Source organism: Cupressus sempervirens, chromosome 4 (genome assembly GCF_028749045.1).
Source record: "Cupressus sempervirens isolate cs-2001-9-10 chromosome 4, ASM2874904v1, whole genome shotgun sequence".
Classification (NCBI taxonomy): Eukaryota; Viridiplantae; Streptophyta; class Pinopsida; order Cupressales; family Cupressaceae; genus Cupressus; species Cupressus sempervirens.
Genome location: NC_143121.1, coordinates 740332338 through 740351147, shown reverse-complemented (window position 1 = coordinate 740351147; position 18810 = coordinate 740332338). Strand labels below are relative to the sequence as shown.

The following is an 18810-nucleotide window of genomic DNA, read 5'->3' as shown; positions in this document are numbered from 1 at the left end:
AGAAAAAATTAGAAAGATTGCATGCATCTAAAAAAATTCTATTTACATCTAGATTTTTTTAGAATGGAAAAAAATGGATAATAGAAATATCAGTTGCATGTTTGTAGAAATAAATTAGAAAAACATGTATCTAGAAATTAAAAAGATTCTATATGTGTCTAATTTTCAGATTTTACTTTATTCTAAACTAATTATTGATGGATATATATTTTAAAAATATTTATGTAGTTTAACGTTTAGATTTTAATTAATTTGTATGCAAATAGGAAAAAGAATAAATATTTTATATATATGTAGATTAATTTCTATTTTTAAAATTTACAAGTAAATGAGTACTTTATTCATTTAAAGTAAACAAGTTTTACAGTAATATATTTTTATTTTAGAAATATATTAATCATAATGTTCATTTATTATTACTTATTTAACATACTTACTCTCAAATCTAAGACAATAGAAATGATATTTTATTAACTTTGAAATAGGGAAGTGTTAAGCAAGTTCGTTTACCAAAATACCAAAAATATATTTTGTCTTTGATCAAATTGGAGTTAATATTAGAAATATAAATATGATCATTAACAATTAAGCTAAATTCAGTTCAAAACAATAATATTATTTAAATTTAAATAAAATAAGCCATGTTTACTTTGAAACATCAAACAACTAATTAACTAATACAATAATCAAAATAAACGAATCTATTATAACATAGAAAAATATTTTTGAAGTATAATTTTTTTGTTTTTCAATCAATATGAGTTTTTTTTCTGCTTGAAAAGATAAACCATCCTAATTGTCATCCTTAGTTAGCCCTAACAGCAACCCCTACCTTAGCCCTAGCCCCAAAAATGATGTACAATCTAACTATAATCCAACATTAAACTATAATTATAGCACTAAAACATATCTCTATTGATATTCTCAACTCTAATCATAACAAAAATCTCAGCCCAAACCATAATCTAAACCAAAAACCTACACACTAATATTGGTTATAGTCCTAACCCTAAAATCTAACCCTTAACCATAATGTAAAAACAAACTCCAGAATATTGATCAAAATCCTAAACCTAACTATAGGGATAACCATGATATTAAACTCTAAATCCTGTCCCAAGGTCCTAACCATGGTGTAAACCTATAACCAAACTCTTAAAAAATTTACTAATCCCTGATCCTAATCACATTCCCAACTTTAAACTTGAACCATAAACCATAGTTGTAACCATAATCATAAACTTAAACAAAACCCTAACCCTAAAGGTACAATAATAAAATTAATCATAGCTTAGACCCTAATCCTAGCACAAACCACAATCATGACCAAATATAAATCTTCACCTTACCCCTAATCATAATTTCAATGTTAACCCTAACATTAGTTTCAATCCTACCATGATATGAACCCTAATATAGACTTCACCTTGATCCTCGCCCTAATCTTAAGTCTAATTAAACCCTGACTAAAACCTAATCTAAATGATATATCTAAATAAAATCCTAACTGTAACTATCATACAACCCAATGCTAACCCTCATGTATATTTAATCCCTAATCTTAACTCTAAATATTCTATAAACTCTAGAATTGACCTTGATTCTAACCATAACCCTAAAATCTAAATTGTAACCATAGCACGAAAGGTGGGGACCCCCGCTATGTGGCACAATTCTGGGTCTTGGAGCCTCGCGAAAGCACTACAGAGTGAGGAAATGTCAGAAAGGTGACATGTGGTAGCATGACGCAGTTCTGGGCTTTAGAGCATTGAAGAAACAATGCAGCGTAAGGAGGCGTTAGAATGGAGACTCATGGAAAGAAGAGGAAAGACTTTCATGTCGCTGGCAGAAAACTATGAAAAGAGATAACATGATGTGTTAACCTCCCACAAAAAATGCAAGGTTGACCACAATGGGGAATTTGGTTTCCCCAAAAATGAATGATGGTCATCGATGAAGGTCTTCCTCTCGAAATCGACAGCATAGATGCATCATGAATCCTCACCAATGAAGGATTAAGTCGTAACCGTCGATGTAGATTCTCCCCTCAAAAAGGATGATTGAGATGCAACGAGGAAACTCCTCCCAATGAAGGATTAAGTAACATTTGTCGATCAAGATTGGCTTTATTTCCAATGGATGACTAAGATGTAGTGAAGAGATTCCTCCCAAAAAATGAAGCAGATAGCACAAAAGGTGTGAACCCCCTCCATGTGGAACAATTTTGGGTCTCAAAGACTCATGAAAGCATTGTGGAGTGAGGAAATGTTGGAAAGGCAATGTGTGGTAGCATGATGCAATTTTGGGCTTCAGAGAATGGAAGAAACAATGTAGCATGATGATGCATCAGAATGGAGATGCATGGTAGCATCTTGTGCAATTCTAGGCTTTAGAGTGTTTTGAAGACACTAGCGTATAAAGAAACGTTAGAATGGAAATGCATGGCAACATCTTACACTTTTGGGAAGATGGGAAGATAGCTCGTGAAGAAATAAGAGTTATTGAATCTCGCAGCATGAATCAACCTGACCAAGAAAAAATGATCCAACGTGGTCAATGAAGAAACCGAGCCAACACAAAATGTTAGCCACCAACTTTAGCGATGGTAACCCTCTACAAAGAACCTATCCCATTTAAGGTCTCTCAGATCAGACATCAGTGATGGGTTGAATAGGGGAAAAAATAGCACACAATGCCCTCCTAAATGAAATTCTAAATGTAACACTAATAACCATGGTCCTACTTCTTTCCCTAACCTTATCCATGAGCGTGGGAATATACATATGATTATGTAGGGCACCTTATATAATAATAAATATAATCTAAAATCCCAACCCTTACTCCCCTCCTAACTATAACTGTGACCATAAGAAAACTTCTAAATATAACCCTTCCTCTAACTCTAACCCTAACCCTAACCCTAACTATAGCTGTAACCCTATCCCTACCACTAACTGTAATCCTGAATCTAACTCTACCATAATTGGACTTTAACCCTAACTATAACTGTAACCCTAAACCTAACTCTAACCTTAACCGTAACCCAAAACCTAACCCTAATCGTAGCTAGAATTCTAATACTCTGTCTACCCCTAACTAAAACTATAGCCCTAACTATAACTCAAACTCTAACCCTAACTCATATTCTAACCCTAAACCTAACCCTAACCTTGACCCTAACCCCAACCCTAAGCCTAAGCCTAACCCTTTGTCTACTCCTATCTCTAGCCCTAACCCTAACCCTAACCCTACCCCTAACTCTAACCCTAAATCTAACTCTTACTGTAAATCTAACTCTACCATAATTAGACTCTAACCCTAACCCTAACTTTAATCCTGACTGAAACCCTAACCCTAACCCTAACTCTAACCTTAACCCTGACTCAATCCCCTTACCCTAACCTTAACATTGATATAACTCTCTCTATATATAACCCTAACTCTAAATATAAACCTAACCCTAACCCTAACCCTAACCCTAAATCTAACTCTAACCCTAACTATAAGCGTAACCCTACCCCTACCCATAACTCTAACTGTAAATCTAAGTCTACCATAATTGGATTTTAATTTTAACCCTACCCCTAACTCTAACCTTAACCCTGACTCAAAACTCTAACCCTAACCCTAACTCTAACATTAACCCAACTATAAAATTTCTATTTGTAACTCAAACCCTAAACCTAACCCTAATTCTAACCCTAACTCTAACTCTAGCTCTAGCTCTAACCCTAACTCTAACCATAACTCAAACTCAAACCCTAAACGTAACCCTAATTCTAACCCAAATTATAATGCTCTGTCTACCCCTAACTCAAACTATAACCCTAACCCTAACTCAAACTCTAACCCTAACTCATACTCTAACCCTAAACCTGACCCTAGCCCTAACCCTAACCCAAAACCTTACCCTAACCCTAACCCTAACCCTATCTATAACCATAACCCTAACCCTAACTCTAATCCTAATCTTAACCCTAATTCTAATCCTAGCACTAACCTTAACCCTACCCCTAACTCTAACCATAAATCTAACTCTACCATAATTAGAATTTAACCCTAACCCTAACCTTAACCCTAGCTCAAACCCTTACCCTAGCTTTGTCCCTAACCATATATCTACGTATGACTATAACATTTTACATTACAATATCCCAGAAATAAAATATATATTTTTATCTAAATTAAACTCCTTATATTAAATTTAAAATAATATTTGACTCAAACCTTAACCGTAACCCTAACCTTAACCATGAGCATTACTCTAACTCTAACCTTAACCATAAACATAACTCTACGCCTAACTCTAACCCTAATTCTAACTCTACCATAATTGGACTCTAATCCTATCCCTAACCCTAACTATAAGCATAACTCTAACCCTAGCCTTAACCATGAGCATAACTCTAACTCTAGATCTGACTCTACCATAATTGGACACTAACCCTAACCCTAACCTTAATTTTGATCCTAACTCAAACCCTAACCCTAACTCTAACCTTAACCTTGATTCAAACCTTAACCCTAACCCTAACCCTAGCCTTACTATAACCCTAACCCTAATCATAACCATAACCATAACTCTAACCCTAACCTTAACCATGACCATAACTCTAACCCTAACCTTAACCATAAACATAACTCTAATCTGAACCTTAACCATAACTCTAATGATAACCATAACCATAATTCTATCCTTGACCTTAACCATAGCTCAAACCCTAACCCTAACTCCAACCCTAACCCTAATGCTAACCCTAACCCTAATTCTATCCCTAAGGTTAACATTAACTGTAATGTTAACTTTGTCCCTAACCATATATCTACGTATGACTATAACATTTTACATTACAATATCCCAATTTTATTTATTTATCTAAATTAAATTCCTTATATTAAATTAAAAGATATATTTGACTCAAACCCTAACCATAACCATGAGCATTACTCTAAACTTAACATTGACCATAAGCATAACTCTACCCCTAACTCTAACCCTAATTCTAACTCTACCATAATTGGATTCTAACCCTATCCCTAACCCTAACTATAAGCATAACTCTAACCCTAGCCTTAACCATAAGCATAACTCTAACTTTGGATTTGACTCTACCATAATTGGACTCTAACATTAACCCTAACCTTAATTTTGATCCTAACTCAAACCCTAACCCTTTAAACTCTAACCTTAACCTTGACTCAAACCTTAACCCTAACCCTAACATTAGCCTTACTATAACCCTAACACTAACCCTAATCATAACCATAACCATAACCATAATCCATACGCATTGCATGAAGCTAAAACAACACACATGCTTTTATTGTTGGAATAATTCCACCTTACTATCTCCACGTTGCCAGTCAGTTATAACAAAACTACCAGTTTGTCATATTTCCCAGCCATTGACTGTTAGTGTTGTCAAAATAATACTAGGTCCTCTACAATGTATGAGGAAGTTAGTTTATTTGCAACATGAATTCAGGGAAGTTCTACCAACCTATAGGTGTTGGAAGCATCTATATATAGAGAGAGCCACTGTAATGTGTTGCTATACTTAGATTAATAAAACAATACCTTTCTCTTTCAAATTTGTTTTGTGCTGCTGTTCTTTTCTCTTAAGTTTCTTTATGTTTTCTTCATGGTATCAAAGAAACTTTTGATTCATGGGCTGTGATATGGTTTCTTGCTCTGATGTATGACTATATCAGAGCATCTATGATTCATAGCTTATGGTAAAAAATTGTTTATGTGAAGTTTTAGTTTTTTTGCTGCATGTTATTTATGATTGAGCAACATCAAATAAATTTGCGAATGTTTTGGAGAAAGCTAGAAGAATCCAATAAAGTGTTTATCAGAATCATATGAGAAAATGTCTTTTAATGCCAGGCTGAAGAAAAATCAGAAAAGTGTTGAATATCGTAGGAAGCAAGACACCGTTGTTTGTGTAGTTCTTAAAAAAAATATTGAGTAGTTTGGGCTTTATGTTGGCTATTAGATCTATCGTTTTTATTAGAGTTGAGTGTCTAGGTATAGAAAATAGTTGGGAGATGGTATGTTAAAGTTTTTTTTTTACCACATAATGAAGATGATGTAGGATGTAAGTGTATGGATTGGTAGTAAGTGGATATGTCAATTTAAATGTGAAGGTTATGTTGTCAAGTTTTGGTCATGTAATGGAAGATTGTTGAATGAAATATCCCTCAAGTGAGTATTGTACCTAATCTATTGTAAGAGGTGCATTATCGGTTGTGCCCGACACCTCAAAAGTTTTAGATATTGATGAACCATGTATCTGAAAAATATTTCTAGAGAACTATTGAGCACAACGGCTAGGTACCCATGTGACTCGGTAGATGGATTATTTTTTATATGGACTCAATACTAGTGTGCATGAGAAAAGTTTAGAGTTGGTTTCTCCATCATTGGATCAATGGTTTTGTGAAGTTTGAAGGGTTTGTGGTAATCCAAAACCACTTGTTTAGGTGAATCTATCGAAAGCTTTGTGGTAAGCCAAAACCACTTATTTAGGTGAAAAACCTAAAAGTCTTGAAGGGTTTGCGGTAATCCAAAACCATTTGGTTAGGTGAAAAACCTAAAATTCTTGAAGGGTTTGTGGTAAACCAAAACCACTTGTTTGGGTGAAAGATCCTAAAGCATTTTTTGAAGAGTTTGTGGTAAGCTAAAACCACTTAACAAGAGGAATGAATTTTTCCATAGTGATAGTGATAGGGGAAACTAAAAATTTCTAATACAAAAATGAGACACAGTAGGCTTTCTTCCACTCCAAGCCTCTTCAGGGGTTATGTTCATGACAACCTTTGTAGGAGTTCTATTTAGAATATAAACTGCTGTATGAATTGCTTCAGCCCAAAGATTTACCTCTATTTGTTCTTATAATTGTTAGAAATTTCCCACTTTGCTTTTCAGTTAGAACCTTAAACTCCTTAAATTTATGAAACACTTCCTCCTTCTTTTGTAGAAAGTATAGCCAAATTCTTCTTGAATAGTCATCTATGAATGTGATAACATACCTTGCACCTCCAAGTGAGGATGTTTTGAAAGGACCCATTACATCGCTGTGGACTAAGTGTAAAGGCGTTTTGGTTCTCCATGATTTTCCTTGTGGGAAAATTTTTACATGTTGCTTGCCCATTGCACATCCTTCACATACTGCTTTTGTTGGAGAGATTCTTGGTAGACCATGCACCATCTTCAACTTCTCTATAATTTTGAGACTTTGATAGTTTACATGCCCTATACGCTCATGCCACAACCTGCTCACATCATCATACTTTGCAATAGCACATAAATCTTTATTTCCAATAAATTCTTGAAATTTATAAGGCCCATTTTCCACTCTACCAATTGCAGTTACTTCATAATTTTTATTCACATCATTGACTAAGCATTTATCATTGTAAGATTCTACTTTGTATCCTTGATTTGCAATTTGAAAGACATAGAGAAGATTTGTTGATAGTTGAGGGACAAGCTTCACATTTTTTAACATTCCATTATTTACTTGCACATTTCCACTTCCTTGAACTTCTAGAGGACTATTATCTCCTAGATATATATTCTCACCATTGCTTTCACTGAATAACTCAAACTGCTCCTTATTATGTGACATATGTTGTGTGCAACCAAAATCAATTATCCATTCATCCTTAAAAGAACTATTTTCTTTAAGTGCTACATAGAAGGTATTCCTCTTAGAATCAAATGATTTTGTAGACTTATTCTTTTCTAAATCATTAATCCTTTTGTAACATTCATTAGCTTTGTGTCATTTCTTACCACAGTGATGACATTTCCACTTACTTCTATTTGGATTCCTATATGAATTATTATTATCTCCATACTTCCAAATCTTTCAATTAGATCTATTATCTTGTGTCCTTTGATGATATTGTTTTTATTTCATTACAAATGCTTGAGATTCACAATCAACAATAGAGGATTCTCTTTCTTTTATTTGACATTTTTCTTCTTGAATTAACTTAGCACACAACCCGTCAGATTTAATGCCTTTTAATTTATCAACAGTATTAAGTCCCCTTATAAAAGATTGATAAGAGCCTAAAAGACTTTGTAAAATTATTTGCACAAAATCCTTATCATCTATGCTCTTTCCAAGAAAAACCAATTCATTTTTCTTTTCCTTTAATTTACTTAAATGAGTCACTACTTCCTGTGAGGCTTTTAATTTTAGATTATACAACTTTGTGATGAGAGATATAATCCATACATCACTTGAATTTTGATACAAACTTTCCAAGATCTTCCATACTTGGCACTCCTCTTCTTTCATTTCAAACTTCTGGAAAAACTTCTTTTAAAAGCGTTAACTTTATCAAAGCAGATGCCTTCTTGTCTCTCCTATTCCAATCATCATGTTCTTTTCTAGAATCTACTAGTCTCTGCTCACTACCATTTGCAATATCATAGCAGTTTTGTAGAGTTAGAGACATTTCAATTTGTGAAACCCAATCATAGTAATTCTTTCCATTCAATCTAATTGAGGGTAGAGGAGTACCAAGAGAATCCATTAATCAACTTCTCTTCTTTTTTGAAAAAAATAGAACTTTCAGCACTTCAAAGTTAACAAGGACATGAAGTTCTTACCAAACTTGTGTAGAGAATAAACTTAGTGTTCTTCAACCAATTTTTAGCCTGCAACAAAGAAGATTAGAGATTTTCTCCATAAAGCCACTGCCCAGAAATTAGATCTACTCAAAAGAAGGTGGATGAAAAATTGTATAGGTAGCTTGTCGGTAGTCTCTTATATCTTACCACAACTAGACCAAATATTGCATATGTTGTTGGTGTTGTATCCAGGTACATGGAAAACCCACGCTTAGATCATTGGAAGGCTGCTAAGAGGATCTTGAAGTACATCAAAGACCCTTACAAGCTTGGCACTGAGTACCAACATGGAGGAGACCCTACTTTAGTAGGCTATATAGATTTTGATTATGTAGTTGATATTGATGATAGGAAATCAACTTCAGGATATATCTTCCACCTTGGATTCGGACCAATCTCTTGGAGCAGCAAGAAGAAATCAACAGTGACACTATCATCAATAGAAGTCGAATATATTGTAGCATCAAAGGCATCTCAAGAAGCTCTATGGATCAAAAGACTACTTGAAGAGACATGTCATCAACAAGCTCATCGAACTACCATATTTTGTAACAACCAAAGCACTATTAAGCTTGCAAAAAATCCTGTCTGCCATGCAAGATTCAAACATATTGAAGTTCACCACCACTTTGTTTGAGATCTCATGGAGAGTGAAGTAATCAAGCTACACTTCTATGGCATTGAAGATCAAATTGTAGATATATTTACCAAAGCATTATCTACTATCAAATTTCTCAAGTTTAGAACATTGCTATATCTCAAAGAGGTTGATGTTTGAATTAATTCTTGTAATAATTTCTCCCACTTAAAGATGCATTCATGGTAGAAGTTAAGGGAAGGTGTCGAAATAATTCCACCTTATTATCTCCACATCACTGGTCCGTTATAACAAAACTGCCAGTTTATCATATTTTCTAGACATTGACTTTTAGTGCTGTCAAAATAATATCGGGTCCTCTGCAATGTATGAGGAAGTTAGTTTATTTTCAACATGAATTCAGGAAAGTTCTACCAACCTATAGGTGTTGGAAGCCTCTATATATAGAGAGAGCCATTGTAATGTGTTGTTGTAGCTAGATTAATAAAACAATATCTTTCTCTTTCAAATTTGTTTTGTGCTGCTATGCTTTACTCTAAGTCTGTTTATGTTTTTTTCATTTATACTAATAAAATAAAATAATAATTTGAATCCATGTAATCACAAGACAAGCTACAATGGATGGACTGTTAGTATTTATAATCCAAATGAATATATATTATTTACTTACCACATTCAGCGGCTAAGATTTCCTTATACTCTTCCATGTCTTGTATATTAATCGAAAGAATAGAATCTGTTTGACATTGCAGGGCTAGTATTCCAAATTTTTGCCAGTTATCTACCTAGGGAGGTAAGCCCAATACCACTATTTATAATAAAAAAAATGAATCTTCTTAGGGCGAAGTTAGTGACAGCTAAAAAATAGAGAAAGAAACATATCTATTTTCTATCATTTACAATTGTCAATGCAATTGCAATTATGAAGAATATCTATTTCGCACACATTCTAATCCACTAAACAAAATATAATCTTCACATTATTAGAAAGGGAACTAAATAACCATGGTAGAACTATGTATTTACAGAAATCTGTTTATACTAAAAACTTGGTACATATTTCTATGACGCATTTGCCAGTTTTTGTTCAACTAGTGAATTATCCCCGCTTATTTTCCAAGAGGGAATATTTTAAATTTTTTCCATATTTTTATATCCTATAGAATAGATGAAAACCAAGGCGGCCACAGAACTGTCTTTGAAGATCTTTATTTTCTTGCATCTTATCTAATGCAAACGGAGGAAAACTTAAGGTCAGAATATCTCATGCTTATCTGTATCAACTGTCTTTCATATCTAAACTTACCTAAAAGATCTTACAACAGGTTAAGTTCAAGTACTCAAGCCTAGAGAGGTTCCCAATACTGTCAGGAAGGCAACGCAATTTTTCATAGTAACTCAAATTCATGTATTGCAGTTGTGAGAGATCGGAAATGATGTTAGGAAGACAATTCAAATTCTGACATCTGGAAAAATTCAAGGACTGCAAAAGTGACAAATAACTAACACTGTCCGGGAGGTTTCGCAGGGACCTGTAGTCAGTCCAGTCGATTATCCTCAATTGTGATCTCATGCCTAAAACAGATGATTTCTCCTTTATTGCTAAAAGTAACTCCTCCAACGAATTCGAGCTACACCCCATGCTTGCAAACAGGCAAGGCAAGGTGGTTTTATAGTCCACGACACTATGCCATAGTTTTTGGGTTTACGTATGGTGACAGTGATATGGGACTACCTCGTACTCTTTTTCGAGAGGCACTTGGAACTACAAATGAGGCATACATACCCTACCCCCCCAGTGGGATTTGAACTTGTGACCTCTCTTTCAAGAGTACAAGTTCTCCACCACTAGACCAACTCAGGTTGTCTAAGAATTCACCTTGACCCATCTCAAAGTTAGAGGAAGAATGTCTAAGATATCTTTTATGAGCACTTGCTCCAAATGAAGATAGCGAAGACTAGGTGTACACAACATTTTAAGGCACCGTGAATCACCTTCATGGAGATGAAGGCGAGAGATATTGATAGTGCTACTTGCATTGTTGAATGAGCTGCTTGACTAGAAGTGGACAGTCTCCCGTTGCTGGGTTTGATCTTCCTCAGCAATGATTCGGCCCATATCTCGCACGAGGTCATGCATTTCAAATACACCTTCCTTGTCTATCTTTATCAACAACTTATTTAATAGATTATTGATAGCAATGCGCACATTCTTGTACATGGATCTCCAGAAAACTATGGGAGAAGTTGTGCATTCTCCAATAAAATAGCAAGCAATGTCCAAAAACATTTCTTTTTCCTCACTACTAAGACCACTATAACTGATCTTGAGTGTTTCAAAAATGTCTCTATTGCCTGCAACGTTTTCAAGGGTTTCATTCCAGCAATCAATGTGTGTGTCATCCTGCTTATCATACAAAAAAGCTCCAATGATCTCGAGAGAAAGAGGGTGTCCCTTGCAAGCCTCCACTATTCTTCTCGAGAGTTGTTTAAAACGGGGAATGGGGGATGGTCTGAGGAAGGCGTGCCAACAAAACAACTGGAGCCCTACGCTTTCCTCAAATCCGCGCATCTCGTGAATGCAATCGGATGAGATATGAGCAGCATTGAGAATGTGTCTAATGATTAAACAGCTTGCAGGGGCCAGCCAATCCCTAGCCAAGGCGTCCAATTGCACGTGATTATCAACATCGTCCAAGACGACAAGGGTGCAGATTCCTTGCAAACGATCTATCAACAAATATTTGCCCTTTTCCACACAGATCTTCTTCATAGTTGACCAAATCTTTGAGAATTTGACCCTGCAATTTTGGAAGGCTAGCGTCCCGGACATTAAACAGGAAGGAAGCAGCATCGAATTCACTATAAATTTTATTATACACGGCCTTCGCAGCTATGGTCTTCCCAATACCACCTATACCCAATATTCCATATTGGGATGAAATGACATGCAATTTCTGAATTAGACCTTTTCGTACAGTTTCAAATCCCACTGGATGTTTGGCAACTTGTAACGGCACCCTGTCAAGTGTCTTTATTATTTCGTTCACCACTTTCTTCACTAGCTGACCTTCGAATCTGTATATTGCGAAGTTAGTGACACTTGTACAACGATGAAATAATCGAATCTATTTTCTATCATTTCAAATGACAATGCAATTGCAATTACGAAGTATATCTAATTTGTGCCCATCCTAATCACCCAAACAATATATAATCTTCATAATAACCATGGCAAATCTATGTATTTATGGAAATTTGCTCATACTAAAAACTAGGTGCATATTGCTTTGAAACATTGTGCTAGTTTTTGTCCAGCCAATGAAGTATCTCCTATTATTTTCCAAGAGGGCAGATTTTAAATGTTTTATGATTTTGTTTTAATAGTGTAGAATGGATGGATATGAGTAAAGCCACACAACTATCTCCGATGATCTTTATTTTCTGGCATCTTATCTCATGCGTATGAAGGAAAACCTAAGGTAAGAATTCTTTTTTTCATCTGCTCTAGCTTTCTTCCATATTCAATTTAAAAGATTATCCTCTCTAATCTTCCTTTTAACTCCATTTTTCCAATCATTATTGCTTCAGGTTTTCCAAGTATTTCAAGCGAAAGCTAATGCTTGCGAACTACCGTGCAAGGAAATAAAGCTTAGTGATATGATGGAGTCTTTACGTCAGAAAAGTGAAAGAAAGAGCACAGGAAAAATGAAATAAAAAGGAACAGAAAACTAGAGAGGTAAGATTTTTAAAAATCAAATTAAAAAAAAAATCAAATTTCATATATATTTAAATCTGTATCAATATTTGATCGTGAATTATAGATCTACTGTTCTGTGTAACTTTCATGAATACTATAAACAGAGTGATGATCTTAACCTATTCAAAGTCTGTGATCTTTTACATAACATGAAGGTCACTCAACACATCATTCTTATATTATCAACATTTAAAAATATATATTCTGTAATCTAAACTTCTTTTACATATATCATATGAAGGTTAATCTAGAACTCTTTTGCAATAATTAAAAAATTGTAATAAATAACTTGTTTTCTATTTCTCAATGAAAATGAAAATTTGCACATGCTCTTCAATTGCAAGATATTAGCTATTTCAGCTTTACAAAATAGACTAGATTCCTTGCTACTTTTATTACGACCAAAACAATTCAACTTGTCCCATACTTATAGTCAGAAATGAGAAGCCCACAGGAAACCTCTAGATGCTCAAATTTGGTTATTTTGAACGATTGAGTTCAGGTGTTTGGCTTTTTCTTTTGACGTTCTTAAGAGTGCTCACTATATTAGATATGGGGCATTAATTATGTGATAAACGAATCTGGTATTTCTTTTCCTTCTTAAAATAGGTCGGCTTTGTGGAGGCATTCAACTGTTGAAACTCCTCAATTTTAAATTGATAGATTTACACTCTCAGACACATGACAATTCATAATATTTATTTTGGAATTCACAGACTCAGAATTAAATAAGAACCAACAGGGCTAAATTGTTCATATGCTGCATCAATGAAATGTCCATATTATTCATTGTATGTCTATTTGACTCAAATTTACCATATGTACATGTGTATCTCATCCGTAGATGCAGCCAGTAACCCTTCTGCATAGGAGCAGCTTACAGGCATCAATAACGTTACATCGCTCAGAAGATGCCCGGTACAACCCACATTTTATATTGCAGTGGGTACAAATATTATACTACAAAGTAGAGATCAACATTATCTCCACTAAATTGGATGGCTCTAAACCTCTCAATACTCGATAGGTGAATATATATATATATATATATATATATATATTACCGAGGCCACCAGAGTATCCATGAATGGTGCGGTATAAAATAAAAATAACTATTTTTTAGGAGATTTTTGGGTTTATGCTTTTAAAGTAAATAAATGCTATCCTATTTTCCGTCTCCTTAAAAAACATTTCTGATTAGGCATATTAGGTTTCACTTGAGATTGCCAATATAAAGAAAGGAGAAAGTGTAATTGGATTATAAATGTATTATAACTATTAAAAATATTCATTTATATTTTATTTGTATAGTGAATAATAAAGTTTAATAGATTATAGGCAAGAGCTTACACCACAACGGTAAATTGTGAGTCTTTTATCAAAAAGGTCTTGCCCTTCAGTATGTAGTATCTAATTCATATTTTTGTTTTTAAATCTTAGCATTTTAGACAAACTATTTGCCATTTCTAGCTAAAACTTGCAGAAGTAAAACTATTAGCATGCAGGCTCCCATTTAGTCTTACCAAATTTTTATAAAGTGGTGAATTGACAATAATTTTGGAGTCTTTAATATATGTCAAAAAAAAAAAAAAAAAATCGTATAGACTTTCCAAATCTCTTGAGTGTATCCATTTCACACCAAGTTGAAAATGTTAGTTTTAAAACAATTTCATGACTAAAAATTCTCTCTCTTCCCCTTTTTTATATATAATTACATAGAGTTCTATCCATTTAAACTCCCTCAATATCTCTTTTCACTATTTATTTTCCATTTCTATTTATATCTATCTATTTTTTTTCTTATCTAACTATAAAAAAGAACTTTGACAGATTTCATCCTTTACTTTTAAAAAATAATTCAATTTTAAACTAATAATTGAATTTGAAAAAACAAAAAAACAAAGATCAATTACTAACCTTGCAGTCATATCTAGTGACCACCCTGAACGAGAGCAGATCTGCTCAAGGGCATGCTTCCACCCATCAATCTCTTCTCTTGAATATCAATTTGGATGGTTGTAGTGCTTTTCAAATGATTCCTTGTAAGGGCTGGAATCTCCTAGAGGATACCTAACATGGGTCGGTTCCAGTTCATAAAAGAGAGGAATAATCGTCCTAGAACATTCCAACATAAAGGCAACTTCCCTAAGACACCATGCTGAGCTTGCATAGCCTTTGGAAAATATAGGAATACATATTGCGCTCCACATAATTGCATTTTTCAGGCTGGAATCAATGGTTCTCCCCTTATTTAATTTGTGGGTGTCAAGAAATACATTCAATCCGGCTGCGGAAAGAGCTTGGAAGAGATGGTCAACCAGAGTCTTTCTCACATCTTTTCCCCTAAAACTCAAAAACACATGATATCTCTTAGCATGGAAAGAAACCTTTGTCATGGCGGCCGGAAGGTAAGGCATGAATCCTTCCATGTCAGAGTTCCAATTGAAAGGAAGGAGAATGTAATGAAACCCAGATACAGAAGGGCGATATCGGGCACAACCCAAAAAGGAAAAATATTATAGGAAAGATCAGATCTTAACTTGTACTCCATATAGCAGGAAACTTCCTTTTAACTCATTAATAGACATTCTATAAATGCACTCTTTCGTCATACTATTACAAATGTGACATACTGTAGTGTGCAGCTCTCTAGATGTATTGGTATAGAAGATCTTTATTATTATCTATTTACTATTACCATGTGAATTTCAATGGGAGCCTTTATATCTGATAATGTTCAAGTTTTAATTTTTTGAAATTTAATATTCTCTGAAACAAAAGATTAAAATTTATCAATAATTTTAAAAAAAATTGTATTAAATAAAAGCTACTATATTTTACATGTATGATATTTTAAAAATTTGTATTAAATAAAAGTTAATATATTTTAAATGTATAATTTTTTTCGGTCAACTGGACTTGGTGGTAAAAATACTGAAACAAAGAAAATATAAAGAAGACTTACAAATTCAATAATTTGCTAAAGCAAATGGTAAGAAAACTTCAGTCTGAAAGTCACTGTCAAACAGGTCTCTGACAGGGTTAAATTTTCCGACAGAGAGTTTGACGTTGTTTTGGAAGAAACATCTGCATAGCTTCATGAGCTTGAGAGTTTAGGGTCGAGTGAGGGCGTGCTTTTTAACTTCTATCGCATTGCCTTGCCGCTTGTTCTGGAATTAGAACGATATAATATTTGAGTCCTGAGCGATGCTTCAACATGAAGCTTCTGCGAATTATGAAAAACATGCACCGGAGGAGATACAAAGGAGCATCAATCTATTAGATTTATAGTCAAATGCATAATAAATGGTGGTCATGAAGTTGGTTATAGTATTCATGACATATATAGTTTGTGATCAGGTTGCACTAATCATGAAGATAAGACTGAGCTGGAGGTGGACCTACTTGACCATTTGGTTGATTCTATGGCATCTAACAGGAATTGGCCCTCCTCCTAAGATTCTAACAAAAGCCCAAACATACTACCGCATCAAACTTATATGTTTAATTAGAAGAATGGGGAAGGAAAGCCACAGAAATTGGAAAAATATTTATTTTCTTGAACTTTTTGCCGGCCAATTCGCTTTCCACGTTACACGCACTTTTTGGCTGACGCATTTTGTAGATTGAAAACGATATATTCGAATACAATGCAACACCTTTAGGAAATTTTCCTCGCTCGCTTGCTCAGATTTGACATAATGTGCATCCTTCTCCTCAGAAACCACGTAATGGTTAACTTAGATAAGAACTTTCGTTTGTGGGGCACCCAGGCAAGTAAAGTTGAAATTAAACATGTTATAGGATTCCACAAAAGGGGGAGTTGTCTCAATACATCATTTTAAAATCAACGATCATATTCATTAATATAGGATACAACATGATTGCAGTAATCTCAATGATTAATTTCAAAATATGAAAATATGCAATTCCCGACAAGTGTAGTCCTTTAGAATATTTTATTACATTTGTTGTTGAGTGTTTTCAGAATGTGAAAGTCCAATATGAAATTCTTTTCTCACCGTGTGATAAATGTAGTCCTTTCCAAAAAAAATTTGTATGGGACGTGTTTGATCTGCATCTTTAAAAAAATACGCATTTATCTCAACCAACTGCCATAATCCTATATGGGTTTAGATTATAGAAAATGTAGCGGCGTTCTTTGTTTTCCTGACTGTTGAGTTAACGGCTGTTTTGGCGGTCGCTTCTATGAATTCTCTGGCGGCTTCTTATGGAGAAAACGGGCGGACGCTCTGCAGATTGAACGCCGATGGTTCACATTTTCTGACTCCCTTTGGAAGCGATTCGGCGATTGTGTATGGAGCACCTCTCAGAAAGGCGTTCACAGGGCTGACTGGCGGCGATGGATTTGTGTGCTGATTGGAGGGCTCCGGGCAGCCGTATTGCTGGGGAAACAATGTGTATGTTCAGATGGGAGTGCCGTCAACCGCAGCAGAATATGTTGAACTCAGTGCTGGTGATCACCATTTGTGCGCTTTGAGGAACTGGGACTAGATCGTATATTTTAAAATGTGGAATCTTTCCTAAAATTATCTTCTTTAGCTAGTCTTAGCTGGTGGATGGGAAATCAACAAAATATAGGCAAGTATAAATGCTTCTCATTATCATAATTAATGTTCTGTCATTATTATTCGAACAAAAATAGTCTGGCCTAGAATTACGAGGGCCTTCAATGGAACCCAGAAATTTGCTTTCATAGTTCTCTTTTATATTATATATTTCTCCCCTACTCTAAAGTTATTACTAAACTTGGGTGCAACTATTGAAGTAGTTAAAAATCATTTCGAAATCATTGAATTGTTAATAAATTAAGTAGAACTAATTAAATACTTTTTAAAAATTATTTGTTCGCGTTCCCACCGTCAGGTTAGGCTCAATATGATTTATGCTCTTCGTGTCAATCACATTGTATATCGAGTGAGGGAAGCGCAATGGAGAAGGATGTTTGGGGTTACTTCTTGACGAATATTCAAAACCTGGTATTCGCGTCCATAGCACTTTGTCTATTTTAGCTGTGTAATAGCACTCGATCTATGGGGAAGCTTTAAGAAGAGAACGTACTGGATCCCGGGGAAGTATTTGGTTCTGTGCGCGCTGACAATTGAGGCTCTGTCATACTTGGACGTGGCGTCTGTGAGCCTTTCGGACAACCCAAACATATGGGGCATGTCAATGGTGCTTGGCAATCATCTCCTTATTGAGAGTGGAAGACTCATAATATGTGTGTTTATAGGGTATCTGCTGTTGGGAATGGCCGCGTCTGGGTCTAGAGACCAGTGGGGAGATATTCTTGCCTTGGCCATCAATTTGTTGAGCAATATCGCCTCTGAGCTCTACTTTCTATACGCACAACAAATTTGGTGTTAGATGTGATAATATTTTATCCAATTTTGATGTTTATTTTTGTGAGGATCTAAATGCATGGTGGATTACTGTATAATTCTTATTATAGCACTAGCTCTCCTTACTGTGATTGCACTAAGAAGACTTATATTTTTAATGTGTGTCTATGGAGAATTTTTTTTTATCATAAAGGACATAATTTTCCCACATTATTCAGCGAAACTCAAAACTAATTACCAAATTCATGAGTGTTGTGGTCTTAGATTCTATTCTTTTACAGTTGACTACAAAACAGTAAAAATAGTTCATTGAGCATGTCTTAATTAACAGCGAATGCAACACATTTTATATACGCACTGGCTTTTCATTCTATTTGGTTTCCAATATATTTTTCAAATGCTCAGCTACCAAATGATGTTTAAAAGAACATTTTTATTT

General features: G+C 34.6%; 1 protein-coding gene across 1 annotated transcript; it reads right to left on the bottom strand.

Moving 5' to 3' along the window:
- Positions 1-11307: 11307 nt before the first annotated feature.
- LOC149563479 (disease resistance protein Roq1-like) lies at positions 11308-15437 on the bottom strand. The gene is made up of 3 exons (XM_089828196.1): positions 15079-15437; positions 12080-12326; positions 11308-11997 (listed from the first exon to the last, which is right to left on the bottom strand). The coding sequence occupies exons 1-3, from the start codon at positions 15435-15437 to the stop codon at positions 11308-11310; spliced, it is 1296 nt and encodes a 431-aa protein (XP_089684322.1).
- Between the last annotated feature and the right edge of the window lie 3373 nt (positions 15438-18810).